Source organism: Pelophylax lessonae (genome assembly GCF_965119305.1).
Source record: "Pelophylax lessonae genome assembly, chromosome: 4".
NCBI lineage: Eukaryota > Metazoa > Chordata > Amphibia > Anura > Ranidae > Pelophylax > Pelophylax lessonae.
This window is the reverse complement of record NC_138771.1, coordinates 575,534,719-575,562,489: the sequence shown is the minus strand read 5'-3', so window position 1 is coordinate 575,562,489 and position 27,771 is coordinate 575,534,719. Positions and strand designations below refer to the sequence as shown.

Genomic DNA, 27,771 nt, shown 5'->3' with positions numbered 1-27,771 from the left:
ATGACAGTCGAGCGGCTTCTCAGCTGCATCGGTTGTCATTACAAGACAGCTGACCATCGGCTATGGACACCGGTACCAGGGTGCTGCCTCTAGCTGCAGCCATCACTCCGGTACAGCACTTTCCCGAAATATCGGCAATATTGGTAAATCAAAATGCCGATTCCGATATATCGGGGAAAGTGTATATCGGACCTCGATATGTTGATGTTGCCGATAATCGGTCGATCACTATTTAATATATTGACTTTTCTCTAGAACCTGAGCTCAGGCCAAGGCAAAATATGCAGTATTACTGCCTACTGCTCGTTAAACTCTGTGGAGAATATCAAATGTTGCAACTTCATATTTAAAGGAGTTTTAGAGAGTAGAAACATGATAACACTGATTTGTAATGGCTCTGATGTCTAGGAGCCTCTTGTATCACGATCCCAAGCTCTAACTTTCTCCTGCAGCATACCCCCCCTTTGTACTGGGGGGATTGTGGGATCTATACTGGGGGTGAGGGGGGGGGGGGTGAGGAGAGAGCTCCTTGATAGAGGGATCGGAGTGGGGAGATCTGTGTTGGGGGAAGATTTGGTGGGAAAGTGATCTCTGTGCCTAGCGGGGTGATTAGGGGCTGGAGAGTTATACTGGAAGGAGGGGGTTATTTTTAATTCTACTGTGTACACTGGCCTGCGCCCTGCACATTATTTCCACCCCCTGCACTCTGAGTTACACACTTCTGACCCTTACATGCAATGCATTGCACACTCCTGACCCCTGCCTTCTATGCAATATTCTTTCCTAACCCATGCACTCTGTGCCTTATGTACTCCTGACCTCTGAACTCTGTGTTATGCACTCCTGACCCCTGCATTATGCACTCCTAAGCCTTGCGTTCTGTACCTTACATACTCCTGACCCCTGCACTGTGTGCTACATACTCCTGACCCTTGCGCTTTGTGCCTTACATACTCCTGACATCTGTGTTGTGTGTATTACATACTCCTAACAGCCACATTCTGTGTATTACAAATTCCCATATTCCTGGCTTTTGCACTCTGTACCTTTTACATGTCTGACCCCTGTGTTCTTCCTTATGCATTCTTGACTTTTGCAGTGTGGGTCTTACACACTCCCGACCCTGCACTGTGTGTTACATGCTCCTGACTTCTGCACCCTGTGCCTTATGCACTCTTGAACCCTTTGCTCTGTGTGCTATACAGTCCTGACCCCTGTGTCTTGTGCCTTATGCACTCTTGAACCCTTTGCTCTGTGTGCTATACAGTCCTGACCTCTGTGCCTTGTGCCTTATGCACTCTTGACCCCTGTGCTCTGTGTGTTATGTGCTCAGGACCCCTGCATTTTGTGTATTACATACTACTGACCCCTGTGCTCTGTGTGTTATGTGCTCATGACCCCTGCATTTTGTGTATTACATACTACTGACCCCTGTGCTCTGTGCCTTATGCACTCCATTGCCGTGTGCAATATGAACTACCAACCACTTGCACTGAACCCTGTACTATACTGTATGTGCTTCTGAGACCAGCGTCTTTGTGTTACGTACACCTGACACCTGCACTCTGCTCCTTATGCACTCCTAACCTCTCTTCTCTGTGTGTTACACACTCCTGACCCCTGTGCTCAGTGTGTTAAGTACTCTGACCCCTGTGCTCTGTGCGTTACCCATTATTGACCCTTGCACTTTTGAGCTCTATGCTCTGTGATTCCAACATTCTGTACCCTACAGAGTCCTAAGCCTTGCACTCTGTTCTTTACACACTTCTGACCCCAGCACACTATACGAATATACATCTGAGCCATTTACTCTGTGCGATTGACACTCCTGACCGCTGAGCTCTGTGCATTCTTGACCCCTGCGTTTGGGGTTTATTTACTAAAGGCAAATGAGTTGCTATAGATCTGAGGGGGGCATGCAAGGAAAGTAAAATACAGCAGTTTTGCTTGCACATGATTGGATGATAGTGATCAGCAGAGCTTCCCCTCATTTCAGATCTTCCCCTCAGATTTACAGCACCTGCACTTCCAAGTGCACTTGTAGTGCACAGTGGATTCGCCTTTAGTAAATCAAACCCTTTGCTGTACAATTCACTGCACTCCAAGTACATTATATACTCATGACCGCTGCACTCTAAGTGTATTATATACTTCTGACCCCTGAACTCTTTAGGCTATATTATACATTACATACTCCTGACCAAAGTGTTTGTTGTCTCAACAGTTGCTGGCTGCTAGTTAGTCACCGACTACTTTAATGAAGTTCTTCTGTAACATAATCCGTGTGCATAAAAGCATATTTATTGATTGTGCTGAGGTTTCTACATGTCTGTTAGACTATCAAATGTACCACAGTAATTAATGCATATTATGTAGATACAATAACTGTGGCATATGAGTGCTATGTATGCAGTGAGTATACTCCTTTACGACCACCCAGTGTTAGTGCAATTCAGCCACATCTACCATACCTCTCCTTTGGGTACCCAAAGGTGTCCCAGGGCTTTCACAATCCTAGCAATGCCCTTGTGTTAAGCCCTTCAGTGATGTTGGGAACCGAACTAAAGGACCACTATATTCAGTAAGTTGACCACCCTTTATCTAACTGGCGACTCCGAGCTCTGTTTTAGTGAGCTGTGGGATGGGGGAACGGTACCTTGTCACAGAGGGTGTTAAGATGCCTACAGATATTAGAAAATATTACATTGTCTGTAGGCCATTCCTTCCATGGCTGGCTGAGAATTCTCTCTGGAGAGTTGATTTGATTTAATCAGGGAACATCCCAAAGGTGTTCTATCAGGTTGAGGTCAGGACTCTGTGCAGGCCAGTCAAGTTCCTCCACCTCAAACTCGCTCATCCATGTCTTTATGGACCTTACTTCGTGCACTGGTGTGCAGTCATGTTGGAACAGGAAGGGGCCACCCCCAAACTTTTAACACAAAGTTGAGAGGACATGAAATTGTCCAAAATGTCTTGGCATGATGTATTAAGGCTGATTCCTTAAGAGTTCCCTTCACTTGAACTAAAGGGCTAAACCCAACCTCTGAAAAAACAACCCCACCACCAAATGATTTGGACCAGTGCACAAAGCAAGGTCCATAAAGACTTGAATGAGTGAGTTTGGGCTGGTGGAACCTGACTGGCCTGCACAGAGTCCTGACCTCAACCCGACAGAACACCTTTGGGATGAATTAGAGCAGAGACTGCGAGCCAGGCCTTACCTCCATTATCAGTACCTGACCTCACAAATGCACTTCTGGAAGAATGGTCAAACATTCCCATAGACATGAGCATATGAGTGCTATGTATGCAGTGAGTATACTCCTTTAGGACCACCCAGTGTTAGTGTAATTTAGCCACATTGACCATACCTCTCCTTTGGATACCCAAAGGTGTCCCAGGTCTTTCACAATCCTAGCAATGCCCTTGTGTTAAACCCTTCCGTGATGTTGGGAACCAAACTAAAGGACCACTATATTTGGTAAGTTGACCACCCTTTATCTAACTGGCGACTCTGAGCTCTGTTTTAGTGAGCTGTGGGATGGGGAACAGTACCTTGTCACGGAGGGTGTTAAGATGCCTACAGATATTAGAAAATATTACGTTGTCTGTAGGCCATTCCTTCCATGGCTGGCTGAGAATTCTCTCTGGAGAGTTGATTTGATTTAATCAGGGTAATCCCTACTTTTGTCCTGTGAAAAAGGTCATCACTGGAAAAGGATCCATCCTTTTTTTCTTGTGCCCAGTGCAGATTTGGTTACTCACATATACTGATCTTTGATTAACAGGTGAATTACAAATGTTTGTAGGAAGATTTAGATATGGTATACTTGCAGATTTGAAAATGAGTTGCCCTATTATTGCAACAGATTTAGGCGCATGTATTAACTGATTATATTTTGTGATTTTTAGATGCTTACAACAAACTCCTAATCATTTTCTGATTTTATTCAAGCTTTGATTTTTTTTTTTCCACTGAAAATAAGCCACAATGTTGATAGAGTCAGAAAACATTTATTTAGCAGGACAAGCTAATAAAGCGGGGTAGATGTGCTTTCCTAATTTCAGGTTCTTGGAACCTTCAGGAAATCAAGCTCTTGGCTGATCTGTATTCTCTTCTCAGAAATAGACATTGAGGTAGTCTGAAATTTATGCTTTGTTCTAAATGGAGACAAAAAGAACATGTAAACAGTACAAAGAATACCAGTGAATTTAGTAATTGGAGAAAAATAAAACACTGGTCTACTCATAAGTCAAGATGTTGTTTTAAAATGATAAGCTTTAAAAATCAGAAAATACAATCAGTTAATTGTTTTACCTCTTTTTTCTGCAATAGATGAAATAATACCTAGTGCAGTGACTGACAACCTGCACACAAAGGTGAGAAACAATGGCTACACATAGCTCCTAATGTTTCATTTGACTATATGGTCAAAGGTTTGAGCATATCTGACCATCATACTTATATGAGTTTTTTTAGATATCCCATTCAAAGACCATGGACATTAATATGGAGTTGACCTCCAATATAAAAAAAAAACACTATTGTGGCTATAAAAGCCTCAGTCTCCTGGGAAGGAAGGCCATCTACAAGAATTTGGAGAGTGCCTGTGAGAATTTGCACCCTTTCAACCAAAAGAACATTTGTGAGGTCTGGTCCGGTTGGATGAAAAGGCTTGGCTCAAAAGTTGATGTTTTAATTTATTTCAAAGGTGTTTAATAGGGTTTAGGTCAGGGCTCTGTGAAGAACACTTCAGTTTGAGGCTTGTGAACCTGAACTCAATCATTTGGAGGATATTCACACCTTACATAGTACAATACCATTTAGTGTACTTCCATAAGTACCTTACTTTTAGAACCATGAGGAGAAAAAGTGTTCACTAGTTACTAGTTTACTAGTGTGTAGTGGGGCAGTCTGGCTATAATGTTATACGTATGTATGCAACCCTACCATTAATATATTTTTTTGAACACTGTAATGTCCCCCCCCCCCCCACCTCAGTTATACACACTTCCCATTGTTGCCTGTGTGAATCTAATTTTCTGTAATAGGAATGAGAAAACCCAGTGATGGCGAACCTTGGCACCCCAGATGTTTCGGAATTACATTTCCCATGATGCTCATGCACTCTGCAGTGTAGTCGAGCATCATGGGAAACGTAGTTCCAAAACATCTGGGGTGCCAAGGTTCGCCATCACTGAGGGTTATCATCGGTGCCTGCATTAAGTCATTTAAAGACCTCAGGGTTAGGGAGTGAATTGTTCTATGGGTAAACACACACATATATATATATATATATATATATATATATATATATATATATATATATATGTGCACAATGACATGACACTAAACTGAGAGGAACCAAATGGCATAGTCTGGGTTTATTACATGGATGGTCCTGGAAGGCTCAGTCTGGAACTGTTCTAGGCATAATCATCGGAGAGCAAATAATATTTTAGAACCAGAGAACACTGATGGATTGTTGTTGCTCATTTAGACAACATAATTCATTTAGTGGTATTTATCTGAGTGTCCCAGGAAGAGATCACTGGTAAAGGTCTGGCGAGACAACACAAATGTTCTTCAGGTCCACCTGTAGCACAAAAACACTGAGGAAAAGTCTGTATTTTAACTAGCAAACTATTTAGTGGTAGGCAAGGATGGTAAACATTGATAACCCAGTGGAGCATTTTCTTATAGTATGTAAAATCTTCATTATTATTCAGAGTATATGGACAAATGTAATGCAGATTAGGATCATGGAACTTACATGCCTGCTTTGGTCCACATTGCTATGCTTCATCATACATCTTACTTATGTTAAGTTCAAATACAGTTGTGGTTGCTGACTTACTGTACAGTTGCAGAGGGAGCTGTGTAGGGAGGACAGGTAAGTGGCCCTTGATAAGGCATCATATTTCTCAACCGTCTAACATGGCGGAAACATTAATACCATAATAACATTCCCGTGTCAGGAAATCCCTGCTAATTATTACTATATCTAAAGTTCACAGTACATTACTGTGTTGGTCCCCGGGAAAAATTATTTTTATATTTCTAAATATTGGTATTAATCCCCCTCCCCCCCTTCAGATAGATTAAAGTAGAAGTATAGCCAAAACTTTTTCTTTTTCATTTTGAATAGAGCAAGAGAGATTATTACCCCTGTCAGATTTTTTTTCGCCATCTGTGTCCCAATGTCGCGATTTCCCTTCACTTCCTGTCCCATAGTCAAACAGGAAGTGAGAGGAAATCCCTTCAAATTAAGGGAATTCCTTGGAAAACCCCAGTTCATCCGAACTAGTGTCCCTATTGGAAGATTTTCCCTCTATTACTTTTCTGGGGACAACCCAAAATCTGGGATTTTCTTTTACTTTCACTTTCAATGATAACAGCAAGCAGGACAAATAGAGAGGCTGAATCTCCTTAACAGAGACACAGACAGCAATAAAAATTGACAGAGGTTCTCATCCCTCTCCACTCTGTTCAAAAACAAACGTTCTGCCTTTAGTTATACTTTAAAAGATCATTGCTGTCAGTGGTTACTTATCTAGTAGACAGAACATTCAAGGAACCTCTTGCAACCTCTGGAGAGCCCTAGGGTTCCAGGATCCTGGTTGAGAAAGACTGCTCTAAGGTGTCATTTTAGAACATTATGCTTCCTTCTGAATCCGACTCAACTTTTAACATTTAACATAACCTCAAGAGTTTGTGCAATCCTATCTTATTCTGCATTTATAATCCTTCATCCTGCACCGGACCTAAAAATTCCTCATTCATTCATCTCCAAAACACCCATCATCTGATATACAGTACCATCCTTCATTTGAATCTGATACAATGTTCATCCACCATTTGGCATGGTGTCATCCTTCATTTGAAAAGATGTCCAATTCATCTTCTGACATACCATCATATTTATGTCCAAAAAATTCTAATCCATCACCAGACATAATATCGATTCAATAAAAATTGTAAATGACCTGAAACACTATCCTTTTTAGCTATTAGTAGTTAGTCACATGCTGGACTAGTGTAGTGTTCAAGATGTTTTGTCATACAGCCACGTGGTTTCCTCACTTCTAATTCTTATCCTACATCTGACATACATCATTTTTCATCTAGTAAATTATTTCCTTACACTTGAAATAACTGAATCCTTGAATGAATTCCAATAACATCTAATTCTATCCTTTGTCTGATACATTTTTATCGCACACGAGGCATAATTTATTAGTTTATTCAATTAATTCACTCTTGCCATTGCATCGAATCTGCCATTGCATCATTCTTCATCTGATAGATTTCCAGAAAGCTTATACATGTAATGGTAGGCATCAGGTAGTCTAATGTAAGGGAGGCATTTACCTTTAAAAGTATAAACTGAAGTGCAGGTTCATTTTAAAACTAAAGGATATTGTGACAGTATTAACCATCACTGGGAGTGAAAGACTGTTTGGATTGCTTCAAATGGGGTCTGTATTTACAAGTGATGCTAATGTGTATTGTACTTCAATTGTACTTCAGACAGGCTCTCTCTATTGTTTGCGTATTGAGATAATGTGTATTGTGTTGTCTGCCTGTCCCATTGTTAAATGTTAATGACCTCACATTGTTCTGTCCAGATGGCCAGCTAATTAGTTCAGGTAAATTCTGTTTCTGTATACAATTTCATCTGCATATGATAATGTAATCATTCAACCCCTGACCTGTATGTAGTAATTTGATCAGGAGTGGGATGTGCTCATGTGTGTATAAATTGAGTGTGTGTCTGTTCAATAAACAGTCTTTTTTTACCCTTCATGAAGTCTTGACTCATGTTTGGGGGAATATGCTACAAGGGATTGCTATGCTCTTCACACTCTCTTGGATAATCACTAAGCTCTTGTAAGAGCTTGTTCCTGCTTCACTCTCTGGGGAAAGAGAGGTTCACCCACAGGAACCTGGAGCCTTTGTCATAGTTCAAGGGTGGGTAGGAAATGGTGAGACCACCCCTACCAAGCTGAGGTGGTTATGGTGTCTGGTGGAGTGCTTGGAGCCCTTGGGAAGCACTAGGAGCATCCATCAACGGAGGCACCCAGTCAGGGGTGCCGGTTGATCCATTACAGATACATTAAAAAAAAAACAGTTAGGCTCCGTTCACATCTAGGCGTTTTGGGGCGTTTTTGGGGCGTTTTTCTGCTCTAGGATCAGCTCTCAAAACGCCCAACAAGACAAATCCTATTCATTTCAATGGCCCCTGTTCACATCTGAGCGTTTTGACGCTGTATACAAAACGCCCAACGCTCAAAAAAGTACATGAGCTTCTTTTTGGGCAGATTACAGGCGTTTTCCATTGATCTCTATTCAATCTAAAAACGCCTGCACAAAAATCGCGGTAAAAATCGCGGTAAAATCGCGGTAAAAAACGCCACAAAAATCGCGGTAAAATCGCGGTAAAAAACGCGCGAAAAACGCTACGCTCAGGTGTGAATGTAGCCTAAAGGTGATTTTTCAATACATAATTACTGTTTGTGAATCAATCACTGTCATTTAAAACACATCCACAAGGAAGATTAGTCTGCAGTGAATGTTTGATGAATGTCAAATTAACGTATTTATAAATATTAGCCTAGTTGTATATGGATGTTCCACTAATAGTATCACCAATAGTGTCTTGCTTTCCGTTCTATTCATTCAAGACTGATCTAGTGACATTGTAAGATTGATTTACCTTTGTGTAAAGTACCTTTATCGAGCACTGGGCTTTATACATCTTATTGGCTTGCTTCTGGTCCTGAAGCTTATGTCCATAGATTAGCTAATTTCACCTTGCACCTAACAAGCCTGAGACAAATGTTTTTGTCTGTCCTCTGTACCTCTGCCACTCATGCGACTTTGATTATTACCCATGGGACTCATACACAGAAGAAATCAATTATCTGTGCAATATCACCGAAAGTCCTTATACATTGCATTGAATATATTTGGTGAAAAACACATTTGGGGGATGGCTTGGGATAATTTACCAGTTAGGTCAGCAGCAACACTCTGTGCCAAACAACAGCAAACAAAATCTTAGGATGTATAAGAAGGAAGATAAGATATGATGATACTATATAGCCCACGTACGTCAAACACTTGTAAGGCCACATTTTGATTATGTTTGCCATTTTGGCCAACACATTCTAAGAGGGATGGGAAGGGTTTGGAGGCAGATACCTGGCCTCGGCTAATAAAACGCATTGGAGGTCCTACTTGACCCTAAAAATGGCCATATCTAATTTAGGAAAAAGATGTCCAAAAAGCTACATATAAAAATATATCAATATATCAATATCAGTATAAACAATTTTACAAATTAACTATATAAATGGCTGTACAAAAGAAAAAAAAAAAAGATTTTACCATATGGGCTGATTACGTAACAGTGCTACATTTATATAAACTGAAAATGGGACCATTTCAGCATTGAGTTCTTTTTACATTTATCCTTTTTAATTTAGAATTTCTTTGTTTTATTGTTTTATTGTAATTATACAAGTTAAACATTTGGCATTAAAAATAAATCATATTAAAACTCATTATGTTAGCTTGATGCATGTGGTAATAATTATTGGGTTTTTTTTTTAACTACCATGTGCAATTTAATAGTAATGACATAATTGGTATAGATACATGAGATGGCATATTAGTCGTAGTTTTCTACCAGCTCTTGTACCAACTGCTTACCTTCAGGGCCCCATTGTCCTGTGATACTCTCCTAGTAGGCAAGGTGTCTGGGAATCCCACAGACTGATTGAACTCTGCTCTCTGATCATCCAGTCTTCGACTTTGTGACTGTGCCAACATATCCATCAAATGATTCATTTCAGGAGGAGGGGTGACCGGAGCTGGGAGTTAAAATAAGGGTTTATTGTCATTTTGATAATCCCAATAGTCAGCATGAATTCATAAACAGCACCTGTTTGGGGAATTTCAGGCAGTGAAAAGATATTTAGAATTAATTGGTATGTTTTTTATGATTGTCTGGGATTATGTGCGTTAGCCATGCTCATTTATCATTATTATTACCATTTTTTGAGCATTATCAGTTAAACCAATTAGGAATCATGTTAAAAAAAACTAAATATGTTGATATTTTAGACATAAAGGAATGCCTAATAGATTACACTTTTTCTCTGTGCCTCAGTAATCCCTACTAATGGCTTAGAGGTCCCACGTGGCTCCCAATCCTTATTGGGGCTGCTCAGGGCAGCCTCTCAGTAGGTTTCTTATCTTCTAACTATTTTTCTGTTATTCAGTCATTTCTGAAGGAGATGCTTATCCTCTTTACATACATGTCACCCAACAGAATCATTTCATTACACCAATTATATGGTTTTCCACGGTCATTATAGGGATTTAGACTATTAATGTTCCATGTCAAGAACAATTCAGAAGAAAAAACAAATAGGTTAGGTTCCTCAACTGAGGAAAAACAGCTTTACCATCAGGATTGGAAAAAAGGTTGTGTACGATGGTGCATGGTGAAGCTCTAAAAATTCCTCAGTGCATGAGGTGTCATGGCTAAAACTTTGTATTTAAAATCAAACTGGATACTTTACTCATAATGTTATGTGTGGCCATTGAGAATCTTTCAGAATGGCCTAGGACACCTATCTATTTTTCCCATAGTCAAAACAATTTGTCAACTCTTCTAAGGTAAAATTGTAAACTGATGAACTAGGGTTTATCATATATCTGTGAAGGTTGTCATTAATCCAAGTCATGGTATAGCTCAGCTATGCCCACTTTAATACGGCCCCACAGGTAATTTGGAAAAATCTATTGTTGTGGCCCCTGTGAATCCCTGAGCGCTGCTCAGGACCCCAGGGATCTCAGGACCAGAGCTCTCTCCATTATAATTGGCATAACACCTGGGGGTCAAGTAGCAGCTGTGTGGGAACAAAACAAACCAGGAGGGTAGTTCAAAAGTATCAGTCACACAAGGGTTAAACACTTATTAGCGCTATATGAACCCACCGATGATGATTAATGATGGCAGTAATAATAGTCATGAATGAAGCCAATGTAGTAAATAGAACATTGAAAAGTTGTCAGGACAATCATATGAGAAGAAGGCACTCCTCACGCTCCCCTACACAGGGTCACTGCACATGCCGCTCACCACCAGCGGCTCTATAGCGGTTCAAGCCTCGTTTTGGTCCTCCTTTACCCCAGAGTCTGACGCATGCTCCAAATTGAGATGAATACATTGTAAAATCTCAGTTAATGTCAGTTGGTCTAAATCAGTTCTAAATATATTTGGACACAACATGTAAACTTGGTGTTATGTTCCTGTTCATATTTTTGTAACTTAAAAGTTGACAGACAACCTTTATTACCAATAATATGTAATGTACTTTACAATGTTTCTTACATAAATTGCAGCTTTCTGGATTTTTTTGTTATCTGGCCTTCAGATATGAAAGGCAGAGTGATTTAAGGCTACCTTCACATGTTAGCGTAGCGTACCGCGGGCAGAATCACAGCGGTTCTGCCCGCGATCCGGAAATCATTGCAAATCGCCGGACACCTGTGCGTTTCCGTTGATTTGCAATGGCACCCCAAACGCTGTGCGATGTTGCCGCGATTTCCGCCTGCCGAATCGCGGTAACATCGCGCAAACAAAATCGCGGGTCGCATGACGCCCAAAAAAGGTACAAGAGCTTCTTTGGGGCGTCATGCGACCCGCGATTTTGTTTGCGCAATGTTACCGCGATTCGGCAGGCGGAAATCGCTGCAACATTGCACAGCGTTTTGGGTGCCATTGCAAATCAACGGCAACGCACAGGCGTCCCGCGATTTGCAATGATTTCCGGATCGCGGGCAGAACCGCGGTGATTCTGCCCGCGGTCCGCTACGCTAACATGTGAACGTAGCCTAACACCTGTTTAGATTTGCCATCCATGTGACAAAATTAAAAGTATGCCGTTTGCAATACAATAAACTTTGCATAAAATAGTTAATTTGCATTTAATTTTAATGGTCCAAAGAATGTCAGGCAAAATGGTCGACCCTCACGCATGTTCAATTCATCAAACCTGGCCCTCTTTGAAAAAAAGTTTGGACACCCCTGGTATAGCTAGAAGTAATTAGTCGCATTCACTGGAATTGTTCTGTAATGCTAAAGACGTTTCACCCCTCATTAAAGAGGCTTCCTCTTTTCTGTGTTTAGAGCAGAGGAAGTTACTTGGATAATCAGGGAAACATCTTGAACATTACAGACCAAGTCTGGGTGAATATAACTTATTACGACTAGCTGAAATTTATTAAACTCTCTGGGGCAGACTTTTTCCAAATTTGAAACTGAATACTCTTGGACTCATTTATCTAAGTCATGGTATAGGTAGTAGTATTAGGTCACATTCAGCTGGGTTTGCTCTTTAGCTCAGAAATGAGGAATCTGAATAGGTGAGGGGTCAAAAACATCTTCAAAAGTACAGAACAAGTTAGATTGAATGTGACTAACTACAACTTGCTGGATTCTGTAGTACATTCTCTGGGACAATTTTTTTTACGGTTTTGAATTTGATGGACCTTTAAAATTGCATTTTTTTATTTTTATTAAAGTCCAATGCCAGCCTCCCTGTTCTCTCTAGGTACTTTTAATGTGAAGTCAATGTGAAGTCTTGTGAAGTCAATGCTCTTCAAAGATCACAACAAAGACTTTAGAGTCAAGTTTCCAGCAGCTTAGGCTACATGCTTATGTGGTTTGGCCCACCAGCTTAATATCCAAGTAATTTGGGGCACCTAGTAGGCACAGGGTCCAGTCCTGCTGCCAGCAACCTGTGAAAATCAATGACAGGCTGAAATGTGCAGTGGCTTTATGCAACTGGATACTGTACGAAGCAGTGCTCATGTTTAAGGCTGCATGCATTTGGGAATGTCCCAAACATACAATTCTATTTTGAGAATGATAGGAATGATATAACTAAAAGCAAAACATTTTTATTTTTTAGATTTGGACAGAAAATTGAGGTGTTAAAACCACTGTAAACCACTGTAAGTTTTTTTTACTGTTTGTATCTCCATTGAGGATATTCACTTAGTCTCTAATGGTCCTAATAAACCAATGTCACTAGGACTAAAAGGGAGTAAATCCACCATTTCGAGGTGCCACCAGAAATAGAACAAAGATTAAATCTACCAACGGGGACACTTGTTCCCATGACAGCTGTCTAGGATAGGACATCTGTCACGTTGGAAAAATATCCCCTTACTTCCTGTTGAGTCTACAGGACAGGAAGTGAAGAGAAATCTCCCTAATCGGACACCAATGGCAAAAAAAAAAAAACTCCCAGCACTTTTAGCCCTTCTCTACTCAATCCAAAATTAAAAAAACAAGTTTTGGCCTAGATACAATTTAAATTTCTCCACAGTGCTTACAGATACAGAGATGAATGTTGGCTTGTTTTTAAGGTGCTTTTACTGCTTGTTTGGAACATATTTTTACCTAATGTGCATGATCTGGGTTAATTGAACTCTTCCGTATTTCACGCAAAATGAAAGAAAACGATTTAAGTTAGGCTTAAAGGGATTGTAAAGTCTTGTTTTTTTTTAAAAATAACAAACATGTTCTACTTACCTGCTCTTTGCAGTTGGTTTTGCACAGCGCAGCCTTGATCCTCCTCTTCTCAGGTCCCTCCTGGCCCCTCCCTCCTGTTGAGTGCCCCCACAGCAAGCAGTGTGCTTTGGGGGAACCCGAGCTGAGACACAGCTCCCTGTGTTTATTCAGACACGGAGCTGCGACCCAGCCCCGTCCCCCCTATCCTAAGATTTTGATTGACAGCAGCGGGAGCCAATCGCGCTGAGCTGCTGTCTCAGCTAATGAGGAGGGAAGTCTCAGGCACTTTGCCAACATTGCTGGATAAAGACGGGCTCAGGTAAGTATTAGGGGGCCTGAGGGGGGCTTCTGCACACAGAAGTTTTTTTTTCTTCCTAATGCATAGAATGCATTAAGATAAAAAAAATACCTTCTTCCTTTACAATCCCTTTAAATTGTGTTAAAATAGAAAGCATAGTAAAACACATGTGGTTGAAGAAACACTTGGATTACAGAGACATAGAGGCTGGCAAAATAAGTGACTTCAAACTAGGATTGAAGTTAAGATAAATCTGCAAAGAGGACCTGTGATTTTTGTGGAAGAGAGACAAGTGATAAATATCAATGCAGCTGATAACAAGATTAAAAGGGAAGCCTGATGACAACCAATAAGCTTACATGTGTTGAGTTGTGCATTTAAATAACAAGTGAACTCTTAAGTAGTTATCTTTAATATTATAGTATATGACCAAAATTTGTGGACACCTGACCTGACCTTCACAGCTCTATCATAGGTGATCCCATTGCAAAACCATGAGCATTTGTTGAGGTTGTTATAACCACAAGGATGAGGGGAGTTACCATCCCCTCATCCTTGTGGTTATAACAGCCTTCACTCCTATGGGATAGCTTTCCAAAAAATTTAGAGTGTGCCTGTGGGAAATTTTGCTCATTCATCCAAAAGAGCATTTGTGAGTTTAAGTTGTATGTTAGTATGTTGGACGAGAAAACCTGACTCACAATTGGCATTTCAACTCACCAAAGAAGTGTTCAGTAGGTTTGGGGTCAGGCATCTCACTGCATGCAATTTAAATTGCTCCACAACAAACTTGTGCATCTGAACTCAATAATTTGGAGGGGTGTCCACATACTTTTGGCTATATATTGGATGCAACCCTGTTTTCTCATTAAAAAAGCCAATTTCAAGGGGTACCGGTATTACTCAAGACAGGAGTTTAGGACACATACAAATCCAACCTATGGATATGAGAATATGTAAAGAAATTTCTTCCAGGATTGAGGTTCCAGTGTTTGAGACTCAAGTTTATCAACAAACACAACAGGTACCCCTTGTATTTGCTTTTTTGAGCAGGATGCAGAGACAATTAAGAATACATTTTTCCCAATTTGCCTCAACAGATTACATCTCTGATCCCAGGAAACCTGGATATGCTGTTAGTAAAGGTAAAATAAACTTTTATTGCCTGGCGGATTTGCTCATCCTACTGCCCTGGCCAATTTTATTTGAACCAGTGCATGCAGAATGAGATAAAGTGAGTGATCTGTGAAATCTACCCTTGGAAAACTAAACTCGAAGGCAATAATAACAATATACGGAAAGGTTTCTTCACAGTAAAAGCTGTGAAAATGTGGAATAGACTCCCTCCAGAGGTGGGTCTGGCCAGCTCAGTAGATTGCTTTAAAAAAGGACTGGATTCTTTCCTAGGTGTACATAACATAACTGGGTACTAATATTTATAGATAAAGTTGATCCTGGGAATATCTGATTGCCTCTTGGGGGATCATTATTTTGCCTTTCTCTGGATCAACTGTGGGTATAGGATTGTGTATATGGGATTGTAGGGTTGTGTTTTCTCTACTGTTTTTTGTTTTTTATTGGTTGAGCCGGATAGACTTGTGTCTTTTTTCAACCTCACTATGCAACTCTGTAACTATGTAATATGAAATTGAACATTTCTCATTTCATTTACAAGACTGCGTAATGTAAAGAAAAAAGCAAGAAATACCCTCAGAACACCAGGAGTGGAGGCCACTTACTGTTATTTTTTGCATCTGGATCCCCTTTGCTGTGCACAATTTGGATGCTGCATCTCTGTTCATCCATCCGTGCCCCCTGGACATGGCTGAGAAGGTTAAAGAAGCCTTCCTGCTCCTTAGGGACTTCCTGCAATTGGAAACACACACACATTTAGTCAATTTACCAACTACAGAAAAAAGCAACCCTGTCAGGGAATACATGAGTTGGTGGCCCCCATATGCTAATGCTAATAGTCTAGTGTGAGTACGTCTGAGTGACAGAGTTATAACTAGCATTTTTAGGAGGCAATTGATTAGCAATAGCAACTACTATATTTCTATCAGGAAACATTTCTTTAATTACCTGCTCATTCCATACTTATTTAGTTAATGAACAGGTACTGTCAGGGAATACCTGCTGGCTGGGGGACCAAGGCACATGTGCATACACGTATGCTCAGGGGTGGGCTGGAAGCCTTAGGCCTGGGGGGCAAGTCCAGTCAAGTGGCCCATTGAACCATTTGAGCCAGCTCACCATCCATGCCTACCTGGTTTTATAAAGGATATTGATGTTATGAAACAAGACAAACATGATACAATGTGGTAACTCGCACTCTGTACACTCATACAGCTCTGCATATAGAACATTGTGTAGCGGCGACCAGCCGCTTTATACAGTGTCAGGCCCCTAAATTAATCTAGCCCTGAGTGCTGCCTTTTTACTCTGCATCAGAGCGGCCCGGGGGGCAATTGCCACCCTGCCCCCCCTCCCAGTCCTCCCCTGCGTATGCTGGAAAAGCCCTTCACTTAGGACTGGTCATTTACCTGTACACATCACCATGCTGGGCCTTGACTCTTAGTGCAGGGCCTTGCCGGTACATGCACATGTACATGCACAGGTGTGTTAATCAGTAGGCCAGCAAGTATTCCCTCACATATACACAACTATTCATAGGTTTTTACACTGCAATTTCTAAAGACAGATGCATGTTAATACAAAATGCTACATGTTCTTTACCCTGGAGGTAGCTGAGCATGAAGAGAGCATATGATCCTTCATGTTTGTGTATTAATGTCTTCAATGGATCCCTTTTTTATCCAGCAGAGAGGTTTATTTTTCAATGGGTGAACTCCCAATTACTCCCTATACAGAGTATGGTTCAGCACTGTCTTGCCTCTTCTACATGAGTACAGGAAAAAAAAGTCGCTAACCAAGGTTCTCACACACAGTCAGTTTTTGCATGATTTTAATAAAATTACCCCCTTTGTGAGACACCAGTTGTCAATTATTTTTGTTGCCCTAAGCAACTTTTTTATGTTATTTAGATTTTAAATAGTTTTTCCCACACACAAATCAAGCTACTCTTATATGCAACCCAATGAAAAATTAAGATAAAACCAATGAGCACCACGGTATGTACCATCTTAATCTTTTAACTCAGGGGTCTTTTTAATATATAGGAGTATGCAAAGGTGTTTGAAAATTGCCACTGTTTGCTGGTTATGTCTTTTCTTTAGCCCAAACCTGTGGACCAGAACTCTACGTGACTAAATATTAAATTAAATATACTCCATTAGAAGAAAGTTTGGTGTTCTCTCCAAGAGTTCCTATAGAGGGTTTACATACCTTGTATTACGTCCTTAGGCTTAATTCACTAAGCTACAACTCTTATTTTCAGCAATTAGTGTCAATAGCAGCTAAAAGTAACAGTCAAATGGATGAAAGTAGCAATAATTGTGGCAAAAACCTTATGTGTTTCAGCTAGGGATTTGAGCTTCTGTTGCCTTGTGATAAAAACCAATGACAATTGTGGATTGAGTTAGGAGTTTTGTAGGCATTAATACAAGCCTATCGTAAAAGGTGCAAGGTTTGTTTTTGGTCAATGCACTTTATCTCGCAATGTATGACCCTATCATGTTTTCAAGAGTAAGATATCTTGTTTAACCAGTTCTAAATATGAACATTCTCCATAGTGCTGCTGAGCCTACTATCAATATAAGGAGAATAATTCAGGTGATGTGCTAGCCTTTTGGAGAAGGATCTCTGTTTCTACAAATAGAAAGAATTCAGTTCGGTGGTTACGTATAAGTCCATGGGAGGTTTGCATTGGAAGTGTTCCATAAACACAAGAGGAGGGGTCATATTTAACACACAGGTTAGTTTAGCTCTTTCAGCTTTGCCAGAATTGACTTCTATATACCAGGTAGAGTTGGATTCTGCACTGGCCTGCTCATTCTGCTCAATGTGAATCCCCCCCCCAACTATGAAACGCAAGGAAGGTTTTTTTTCTGCTCAGGTGGTCCTGTGCCTAAACACTGACAGTTGACAATATATACCGGATGTACTCAATTTCCTTTTTTTCTGGGACTCATAAATAACAGTTTGTCCAGGCACTAAAAAATCTAAGAACCCGCATGAGAATGAATAACAGTCAGGTTACACATTCCTTATGTCTACAAATAAACGGACAAGATAATTAGAGTAGGAGAACCCCCTAGTCCCCTAGAAGATTCCCATTACAATGAGTAGTCTAAATCTTCTTAGGCTTAAATGTATAATACAAATAATCATGCATTTAGGCAATATCAGATGCAGGAATTCAGCCATAGACCTATAGATAACCATGCTGATGGTGTTGCCATTTTCCTGTCTGTACATTGTTTTCTTAGTCAAAATGATCCAATTCCTACCCTCTCTTACAACTTATGATGTCCATTATATTCACATCCATCCTTCTTCCAGCTTCCAAAGGTAATCTACCAACATCTTAGATTAGCGTTTTTTCTTTCTGGGATATATGGCCTACATGACTTCTAAAGTTACTTTTACCTTGTCTGCTGTCATTATGATAAAATTTAACACCCATGTCTACTCTGACTGGCCCACTGTCTCAGATTATTCTTTAGTGGACACCAAACAATGGTCCTCTGTTACAATTTATAGTGAGACTTACACACCAACAATGTTTCTCTGCTATGTATAAGATTTCTCAAACTCTCCCTTTCCACTGTCTAATTAGACATTTACTTAAGTAGATTTACTAAAGCCATATAGGCTGTTTTCTTTGCAAGGGAATGTTCCCTTAGCTTTGTAAATGTGGCAAAAATTCACTTTGCAATGCACACCCAATCCTGAGCAAACAACATATTTTTACTTCCACATTATTGGATGATGGAAGTCACCTCATTTAATAAGCTAAGGGAAAATCCCTCTGCAAAGTGAACAGCCTATTTGCCTTAAAAAATCAACTCCATTGAGTCATGTTGGAGATAAGTACATTGATTTGTAAAGGAACCTTTACGTCCCCTCTCTTTAAACTCTTCTAATTATAAACTCCTTTCACTGTTCATTATAACCCTTTCTCATTACCCAAACAAAGTTTGACTCTATAAATGTCACTTCTCATTCCACTAAGCAGCACTCCATACATTAATGATTGGGTACCTCAAAGGCCAGCACAAGCTTATTAGACCACTACAGGTAATTTGGACTGTTTACCCACTTGATTGTACAATGTCAAATTTGACAATTAGCAAAGGTGGAAGCTAAACATGACCGCTATTCTCAAATGTCCCCATTTTGAAGCCACATCTCTTGGTCCTTTTCTTCACAATAGTCCCTCCTTTTCTTCAGATTAGTACAAATAAGCATACTATTTAACTATGAGACGCATGGCATGTGCTCTGCAATTTATCATGCTAAGTATTTTTAAACAACAGAATATAATTATATATATTTAATAATGTCCCCGATAGCAGCTTTGTCAAATGTCTTTTTTAGTTTTCGAACCTGATGTTTTTCTGTAGAAACAAAAAGCTGCCATGTTTAAGTGATTTGTGTTTTTATAATATCCTGTTCATTTATGGATTTTCTTGTGTCTACAAATGCTTAAAATTGTTTCCTAAGTGCAGTACAAGAACTGACGGTCTAACTCTTTCTTTCTGCATACCAGCAGTCTGCTCAGGGGCGTGGCATTGCCCTGGCTTTCCCAAAATGTGTCCCCTAAAAGGGGGACATTTTTTTATTTTTATTTTCTAAAATATTCTGTCCTTCGAATTTGGATTAAAAATAATTCCTAGAGAAAAATAAAACATAATGTACAACTGATAGTTTGTACAGTGACTCAGTATTCATAATACCCCCATTAAGCACTTTCGCCTACACACTGAGAATGTAAATCCCGAGATGGGTTGTATATAAACTCTTCTATCCACCCACCGTCCTCCCTACCCCCAGGCATTATGAATGTCCCTCTCACCACAGGCCCCGATTGAGGTTCTTCCACTGGGCTTGTCTTGGCCTGGTCCTCTCCAGCTCCATCTACAGGATCCATAGTTCTGCTCGTAGTCTCTTCTCCAAGCAAACAGTTATGTGCCCATATCAGCTGTGCAGTCCTATAAAATGTCCTGCGGGGTCATCGTGCCCTCCCTTTCCTTCTGCAGATCATTAAATCATCTCATAATAAGGGAGGCCCCATCTGCAGGAAGGAGCTGGGTAATCCCCCATTAAGATTATCTGGGATAATTGTTAGTGCAGCAGAGGGTATATGTGTATCTGTGTGTCTACATATTTCTGAGTTTATGGCAGTGCTAAGGCATTACTGCCATATGTACAAATATTTATAAAGGCAAATTAAATATATATATATATATATATATATATATATATATATATACACACACACACACACACACGTATATACTATATCTGCATATAGATAGATATTGTATACGCACCAGGGTCAACACACCCCCTGGAGACAGGGTTGGGGAACAGCATAGAATAAGCTATACAATTACTGTATGCCGTGTCCTCTTTTCAACACCTTTAATTGTCGTATTGGGAACATTGAGAAGATATTTGAGGTATTTTTGCAGTATTTTTCGTAAAGTAGTTTTTTGACGAGCTTTCATATTTTGACATATTTTTTTTACCATGTTAAAATAGAGATTTGTAGATAAACCAGATAAACCACTAGAGGCAACTATTGGGGACTGGGTGAAATCACTTTTCCTTTGTGCAAAACTGAACTCTGGTCAGGTTACAAAGGCACATAAGAATGCAGCTCTATATTTCAATAATAATACATTAAAAATTTAAGTTTAATTCAAGCAGGGTAAGTATATAAATGTGATGTGGCATCAGCATTTTGCAGCCTATTGTAGATGCTGTACAGCAGAGCTGAGAGAGGGAAGAGAGAAGCAGCACAAGAAGCCAGATCGGTGCATACTGATAGGAGGAGAGAGCTGAGTGACAGAGAGATAAGTTGCTTCTTTTTTCACTATCCAGTCACAGGGTGGGAGGAGTCCTGTTTAGGGAAAATTAACATACAGCAGATTAAGATCAGGTTTTTTCACCTTAAAGCAACCTAGTAAGTGAAAAAAAAGTTTACTTTTGTATATACTGTAAAATGTATCTATTTTACTTAGAGTTGTATAAAGTACTCGAAACCCATACTTGAGTAAAAGTACGAGTGCTCGATCAAAAAGTGACTTGAGTAGAAGTGGAAGTGCTCGATCAAAAAGTGACTTGAGTAGAAGTACTAAAGTATTCAACATTTTTTGTACTTCAGTATTGCAAGTAGTTTTTTTAAAAAAATTTCTACTCAAGTACTGAAAGTAAAAGTACCAGTAGTTTTGAAAAAAAATTGCTAATCAAGTACTGAAAGTAAAAGTACAAGTACTGTGTTATGTAGTTACTAAAGAAAGAAGTCAAAAGTTTGAACACCATATTGTTTTTTATTATTTCAAATGCAGCTTTTATTTATACATACAGTAGCATTTATTTTCGTATGCGCTGATAATACACATGTTATGAGCTTCATGAAACCTGCCATCTACTGTTCTGGCAGTGGTAATTTTTATAATAGTAACGAGTAACTATGCAGCACAAAAAAAAAATATCAGAGTAGAAGTATTGAAATCATCGAAAAAATGTAGTGAAGTAAAAGTGGAAGTAGGAGAAAAAAATTATAAAGTACAGATACCGCCTTTCGGTATTTAAGTACAGTAGTGAAGTAGTTCTACTTAGTTACTATACATCTCTGATTTTACTTTACTTTAGCTAACCTTAATCAGCCTTAATTAACTTCTTCTTCTGAGAGTCATCGCTCTCTGCTCAGAGCAGATCCGAGAACTAAGCAATCAGTGGTCCTTGATCGCTCAGTTCTTGGTGTAGAGCTGGTGGAAGACAGCTGCAGCTGGGATCAGTATTACAGATATCTAGGCGAGGATATATGTTTGTTTGTTTTTCATTCCCATACTTCTCTTTCAATAAATTCAACCATAAATGTACAGAGGAGGCCAGAAGAGGAAGTCACAGTAAGGAGAAAGTTTTCAAAAGTTTAACTTTTTTTTTTATTTGGTGTCTGTCTCCCTAGGCACTGGTCCATATCTGCCATGATTATAGTAATGGGAGACTGTACAGTTATAATACAATTCAAAACAAGAGGTTTAGGATTAGGAGGGTTTATAATTTAGAGCTTATAATTTAAAATATAAGTTTATAATATAATATAAAATATAAGCTTTAGGGAGCTTATAATTTAAAAGAGACGGGCCAGTGACGCAAAAAGGTCATAATTGTGAGGGGATGAGTTAATGGAGAAAGTAAAATTTCAGTTGTAGGTGGGAGCAGGATAGGTTTTCCTGAGGATTTTTTAGGGATCACCTAAAGGCAGACAAAGTAGAAGATAGGCAGACAGATTGGGGTAGGGTGAGATATTGGTGGCAGGTGCAGCCCGTTTTCTCCACTGCAGGTGGCGCTCAACTGCAGCAGCAGTGCAGAGGGAAAGAAAGTCAGGAGAAACATGGTTCCACTATTGGCACTTTTCCACTGCAAGTACCGGCTAGTACCGGCTCGGCTCTACTCTGCCCTGCTTGGCCCGGTTTGCTTTTCCACTGCTGGTACCGCATGGTATAGTGTCGGAACGGTTCGGTACGGTACGGTTTAGGTTTGCTTTTCCACTAAAGTAATACTAAAGTTAAGTGGGTGGGATAACAACGGGGTGGGTGGGATTCTCTGACCAATCAGTGGCTAGTAGTGACTGCATGCAAAGGATTGTGGGATATGGTACCAGTTTGGTACCTGTTGGAACCACAATCGAGTAGGTACTGTTTTTTCAGAGCCGTACCGTACCGTTCGGTTCCATGCAGTGGAAAAGCAAACCTATACTGTACCGTACCGAACCGTTCCGACCCTATACCATGCGGTACCAGCAGTGGAAAAGCACAAAAGGGTGCCGAACCGGTACGGTTCCATGCAGTGGAAAAGCGCCATATGGATTCCTGAGTCACTGGTTCACCAATCTGATTGGATGCTGGCTGCCCATGTGACTCTGGCAGCCATATTAGGTGTGGCAGAGTATATTTGAATAGTGTAAAAAAATGTCTGCGCTCTAAAAATAAAATTAAAAATAAAAATTAAATTAAAATAAAGCTGCTAGCAAAGTAGTTCAAAATATACTTACACCCGAAAACATCAATGAAAAACAATTGCAGCGCTCGGTGACCAACTATCATGATCAGAAGACCAATCTAAGTCCAAAAAATTAAATATCAGCAAAAACTGGTAAAGTGTCCCAGTGCAAAAAATATATAGTGTATTATCACACGTGAACGTTGTCCTCCACCATGTAGATAAAGTGGACTCTCACCAGAGCTAATCACTGTCCAGATTATAAGACAGCAATAGCGTATGTAGCTGCTGGTGTCTTGATCTTTTATGGTCCTGAAGGACGAACCAACCACTGCAAGGATCTCCTCGTGTAGAGTTGTAGCATCAATTACCGTATATGTGTATGAAAATCCAAATAAAAAGGGAGATACTCATAGTGCAGCAATCAATAAGAAATATATTTAATTAAAATGCAAAATCGCAAAAATGATAAAATGACACTGACCATACATAGTGTAAAACCAACATAATGATATCCAAATAAAGGTTAAATAAAGGCAGAGATGTATCTGTCAACTTACATCAGAAGCCACCACATCAGATACTAGAGTATATTTAGGACTCTGGCCTCTGCGTTTGGCGTGCATTTACGTGTGGGTAGTGTAAGGACAGGTCACCCGTCAGGGAGAGGATAAGTGGGATGAAAAGGTTCCTGACTAGTAGGGAAAGCTTTGTGCTCGCCGCACTCTCCTTGGACACCTTCCTGTTTGGGTTTGGAATGGCCAGGCCTCAAAACAGACAGTCAGTTCGGCTGATACCTGCTCTGCTACATGCTGTTGGCATCTATGAGTGTTCCCTGTTGGGTCTAGTCCAATCGGGTTTGTTGTGAACTGTTTTGCCTTTACTTCAATACAAGTTCCACTACTTGCACCTGGACTGTGTGTGTGTTATTGCCAACGCACAATGCTGCACCCACCCACACACTATTTTCCTATGATCGTCAGCTCCACCTAGTGGCCATAATGCACTGTTTTCCTGATTCACCCTATTCTTATGAATGAAGAACATCTGACCTGGAGAGAAAACAGTTTAATAAGATTTGATTTTCAGGCACAAAACAAATGTGCACACAGTTTTGTAGGCTAACATTTTGTTTTTAAATGCACCACCCATACTCTGTTGAGGAGGTGGAAGAAGGAAGGCTCCAGGAGAGGACCCTTCAGCAGGTAAAAAATAATCTGACACTGACATCTAACTACAGGCAGCACAAGATGGAGTACCACAAAAAGCAACAGCGAGAGCAGAGTAGAACTGATATTTAGATAATACGTTTATGTTAGATAATTCACAGCAGGTAAAAGAGGCTTCTGGTCCTCCACTGGTCATTTATGACCAATTTCCAGTAATTCGCAGATGTGAACTTTCTGGCACATCTTAGTGCTAAAGTAGTTTGTTATTTATTTATTTATTTATTTATTTATTTTTATGTACAGAGGAGCAGGCAAACTCTGGAACTTTTCTGTAAACTGGAATTTCCAAGAGATATGAGAAAGCCATGAGGGTTATAGTTCTAACATACCAGTTTCACTAAAATGGTAAAACAGATAACTATGTATTTGAAGATATTTTATAAACCAGTGGTTGCCAACTGCACAAATTGGACCTGGGTGCTCAGCAAAGTATGAGACAATCCAAAAAATAAGGCAGCACTCATGGGGCTTGAAAGGTGAAGACTCAGTAATAAGGTTTATTTTGACATTTAATTGAGGCACAAGTTTGTCTTCCTAAAGCCCCGTACACACACGCAGATCGTCGTCATACAAATGTTCGTCTTTTCTCCCCGGGATGTCGGTGTCTGTTGAAAAGTGCAAAGACAGCACAAGGACAGCACAAGAATTTTGTCCGCAGACTTCAGCTGACTGCAGAAGTGATGTCATGTAATGGTTAACTTTCCCTGTGTTTTTTATTTTCTGAGCATGCCCAGTCTTGCAAATCTGCGGTCTGTCGGCTGATTTCTGTACTGACAGGCAAACAATTGTCCGTTCTGGTGTCTGCAGACAAAAATTTTCATGTTTGCAAGAAAGACTCTTGTACGCAGATTGTGTGCAGACATCTGTCGGAGGCACCATACTAACACGCATACAATCGGCAGATCTTTCGTCCGCCGACGTTTGTATGACGACGATCTGCGTGTGTGTACGGGCCTTTAGGACAGATGACCTTGTACCTCAAAAAAATCTAAATATACCTTATCACTGAGTGCCTCCTTATCTTTTAGATACTTGAAGTTATTGGATGGGGGACCTGGTCTGGTAACTGGCTATGTGGCCCACTGCTCGGGTCTGGAAGCTGACTGGGTACCCCACTGCTGGGATTCAAAAGCTGGCTGGGTTCCCCACAGGCAGGGCCAGATTAACACAGGGGCTATTGGAGCTGTAGCTACAGGCCCCTACCTTATGATATGCCCAGCCCTGCTCTGTGTGTGTACACATGGTTGATATGTATATCACAGGTTGCATTGATATGTAAATCGTGGGGTGGCAGGTAGCATTGATATATACAGTATCTCACAAAAGTGAGTACACCCCTCACATTTTTGTAAATATTTTATTATATCTTTTCATGTGACAACACTGAAGAAATAACACTTTGCTACAATGTAAAGTAGTAAAGTACAGCTTGTATAAGAGTCGGTTCACAGTAGCGCGACTTGTCAGGCGACTTGTCAGCCTGACAAGTCGCGCTCCCTCGCGGTCCATTGACCGCTACAGAACCCGTTCTAATAGGAGCGACACAAGTCGCTCCGACTTAGAAAAAGGGTCCTGTACTACTTCGGGGCGACCGCGGAGCCACTTGCATAGACTTCCATTATGTGAAGTCCCTGCAAGTCGCTCCGAAGTCGTGGTGCGCGGGACTGCACAAGTCGCCCCCTGAAGTAGTAAGGAGTCGTGTCGCCTCAGTGTGAACCGGCTCTTACAGTGTAAATCTGCTGTCCCCTCAAAATAACTCAACACAGCCATTATTGTCTAAACCGCTGGCAACAAAAGTGAGTACACCCTAAGTAAAAATTTCCAAATTGGGCCCAAAGTGTCAATATTTTGTGTGGCCACCATTATTTTCCAGCACTGCCTTAACCCTCTTGGGCATGGAGTTCACCAGAGCTTCACAGGTTGCCACTGGAGTCCTCTTCCACTCCTCCATGATGACATCATGGAGCTGGTGGATGTTAGAGACCTTGCGCTCCTCCACCTTCTCTTTGAGGATGCCCCACAGATGCTCAATAGGGTTTAGGTCTGGAGACATGCTTGGTCAGTCCATCACCTTTACCCCCAGCTTCAAGGAAGTAGTCGTCTTGGAGGTGTGTTTGGGGTCGTGTTGGAATACTGCCCTGCAGCCCAGTCTCAGAAGGGAGGGCATCATGCTCTGCTTCAGTATGTCACAGTACATGTTGGCATTCATGGTTCCCTCAATGAACTGTAGCTCCCCAGTGCCAGCAGCATTCATGCAGCTCCAGACCCTAACACTCCCACCACCATGCTTGACTGTAGGCAGGGCCGGCGCTACCTGTAAGGCGACCTAGGCAGCCGCCTAGGGTGCAACTTAGCAGGGGGCGCCGCTTAGGGCGCAATTTAGCAGGGGGCGCCCGGCATCTTGCACCTGGAATCAGTAATTGACCGGCCGCCGGTCGGTGTAGCACTCCTCATGCTGTGCCTCCTGAGCGCTACAGCAAGCCACACTATGCGAGGACCTCCAGCACCGCCAAAATCCCCATAGGAAAGCATTGAATAATGCTTTCCTATGGGGAGGTCTAATGGCCGCGTATGCACATTAGGTCTCCCCCGCCGGCTGATGTCAGTGGGGGAGGAGAGTAGGCGGAGCCTGACCCATCACCGAGGTAAGTCACTGAAGGGGTTTTGACCCCTTCAGCAACTTGGGATGAGGGGTGGGAGAGCATATGAGGGGGGCGGCAATTTTTATTTTGCCTAGGGCGGCAAAAATCTTTGCACCGGCCCTGACTGTAGGCAAGACACACATGTCTTTGTACTCCTCACCTGGTTGCGGGCACACACGCTTGACACCATCTGAACCAAATAAGTTTATCTTGGTATCATCAGACCACAGGACATGGTTCCAGTATTCCATGTCCTTAGTCTGCTTGTCTTCAGCAAACTGTTTGCAGGCTTTCTTTGGAAGAGGCTTCCTGATGGGATGACAGCCATGCAGACCAATTTGATGCAGTGTGTGGCGTATGGTCTGAGCACTAACAGGCTGACCCCCCACCCCTTCAACCTCTGCAGCAATGCTGGCAGCACTCATACATCTATTTTCCAAAGACAACCTCTGGATATGACGCTGAGCATGTGCACTTAACTTCTTTGATCAACTATGGTGAGGTGCCATGTTGAACTTCCAGTGACCAGTATAAGAGAGTGAGAGCGATAACACCAAATTTAACAAACCTGCTTCCCATTCACATCTGAGACCTTGAAGCACTAATGAGTCACACCGGGGAGGGAAAATGACTAACTGGGCCCAATTTGGACATTTTCACTTAGGGATGTACTCATATTTGTTGCCAGCGGTTTAGACATTAATGGCTGTGTTGAGTTATTTGGAGGGGACAGCAAATTTACACTGTTATACAAGCTGTACACTCACTACTTTACATTGTAGCAAAGTGTCATTTGTTCAGTGCTGTCACATGAAAAGATATAATAAAATATTTACAAAAATGTGAGGGGTGTACTCACTTTTGTGAGATATTGT

At 40.9% G+C, this 27,771-nt stretch overlaps 1 protein-coding gene across 1 annotated transcript in view; it reads right to left on the bottom strand.

Annotated features, from left to right (window-relative positions):
- PCP2 (Purkinje cell protein 2) overlaps nucleotides 1-19,942 on the bottom strand; it is a gene marked incomplete at its 5' end in the record, with an annotated part of 34,154 nt that extends 14,212 nt beyond the window's left edge. The window contains 3 exons of the mRNA XM_082253709.1: nucleotides 9,716-9,876; nucleotides 15,630-15,756; nucleotides 19,868-19,942. Of these exons, the coding sequence (XP_082109835.1) occupies nucleotides 9,716-9,876; nucleotides 15,630-15,756; nucleotides 19,868-19,942 (363 nt within the window). The remainder of the gene's footprint in view (nucleotides 1-9,715; nucleotides 9,877-15,629; nucleotides 15,757-19,867) is intronic.
- Nucleotides 19,943-27,771: the final 7,829 nt, after the last annotated feature.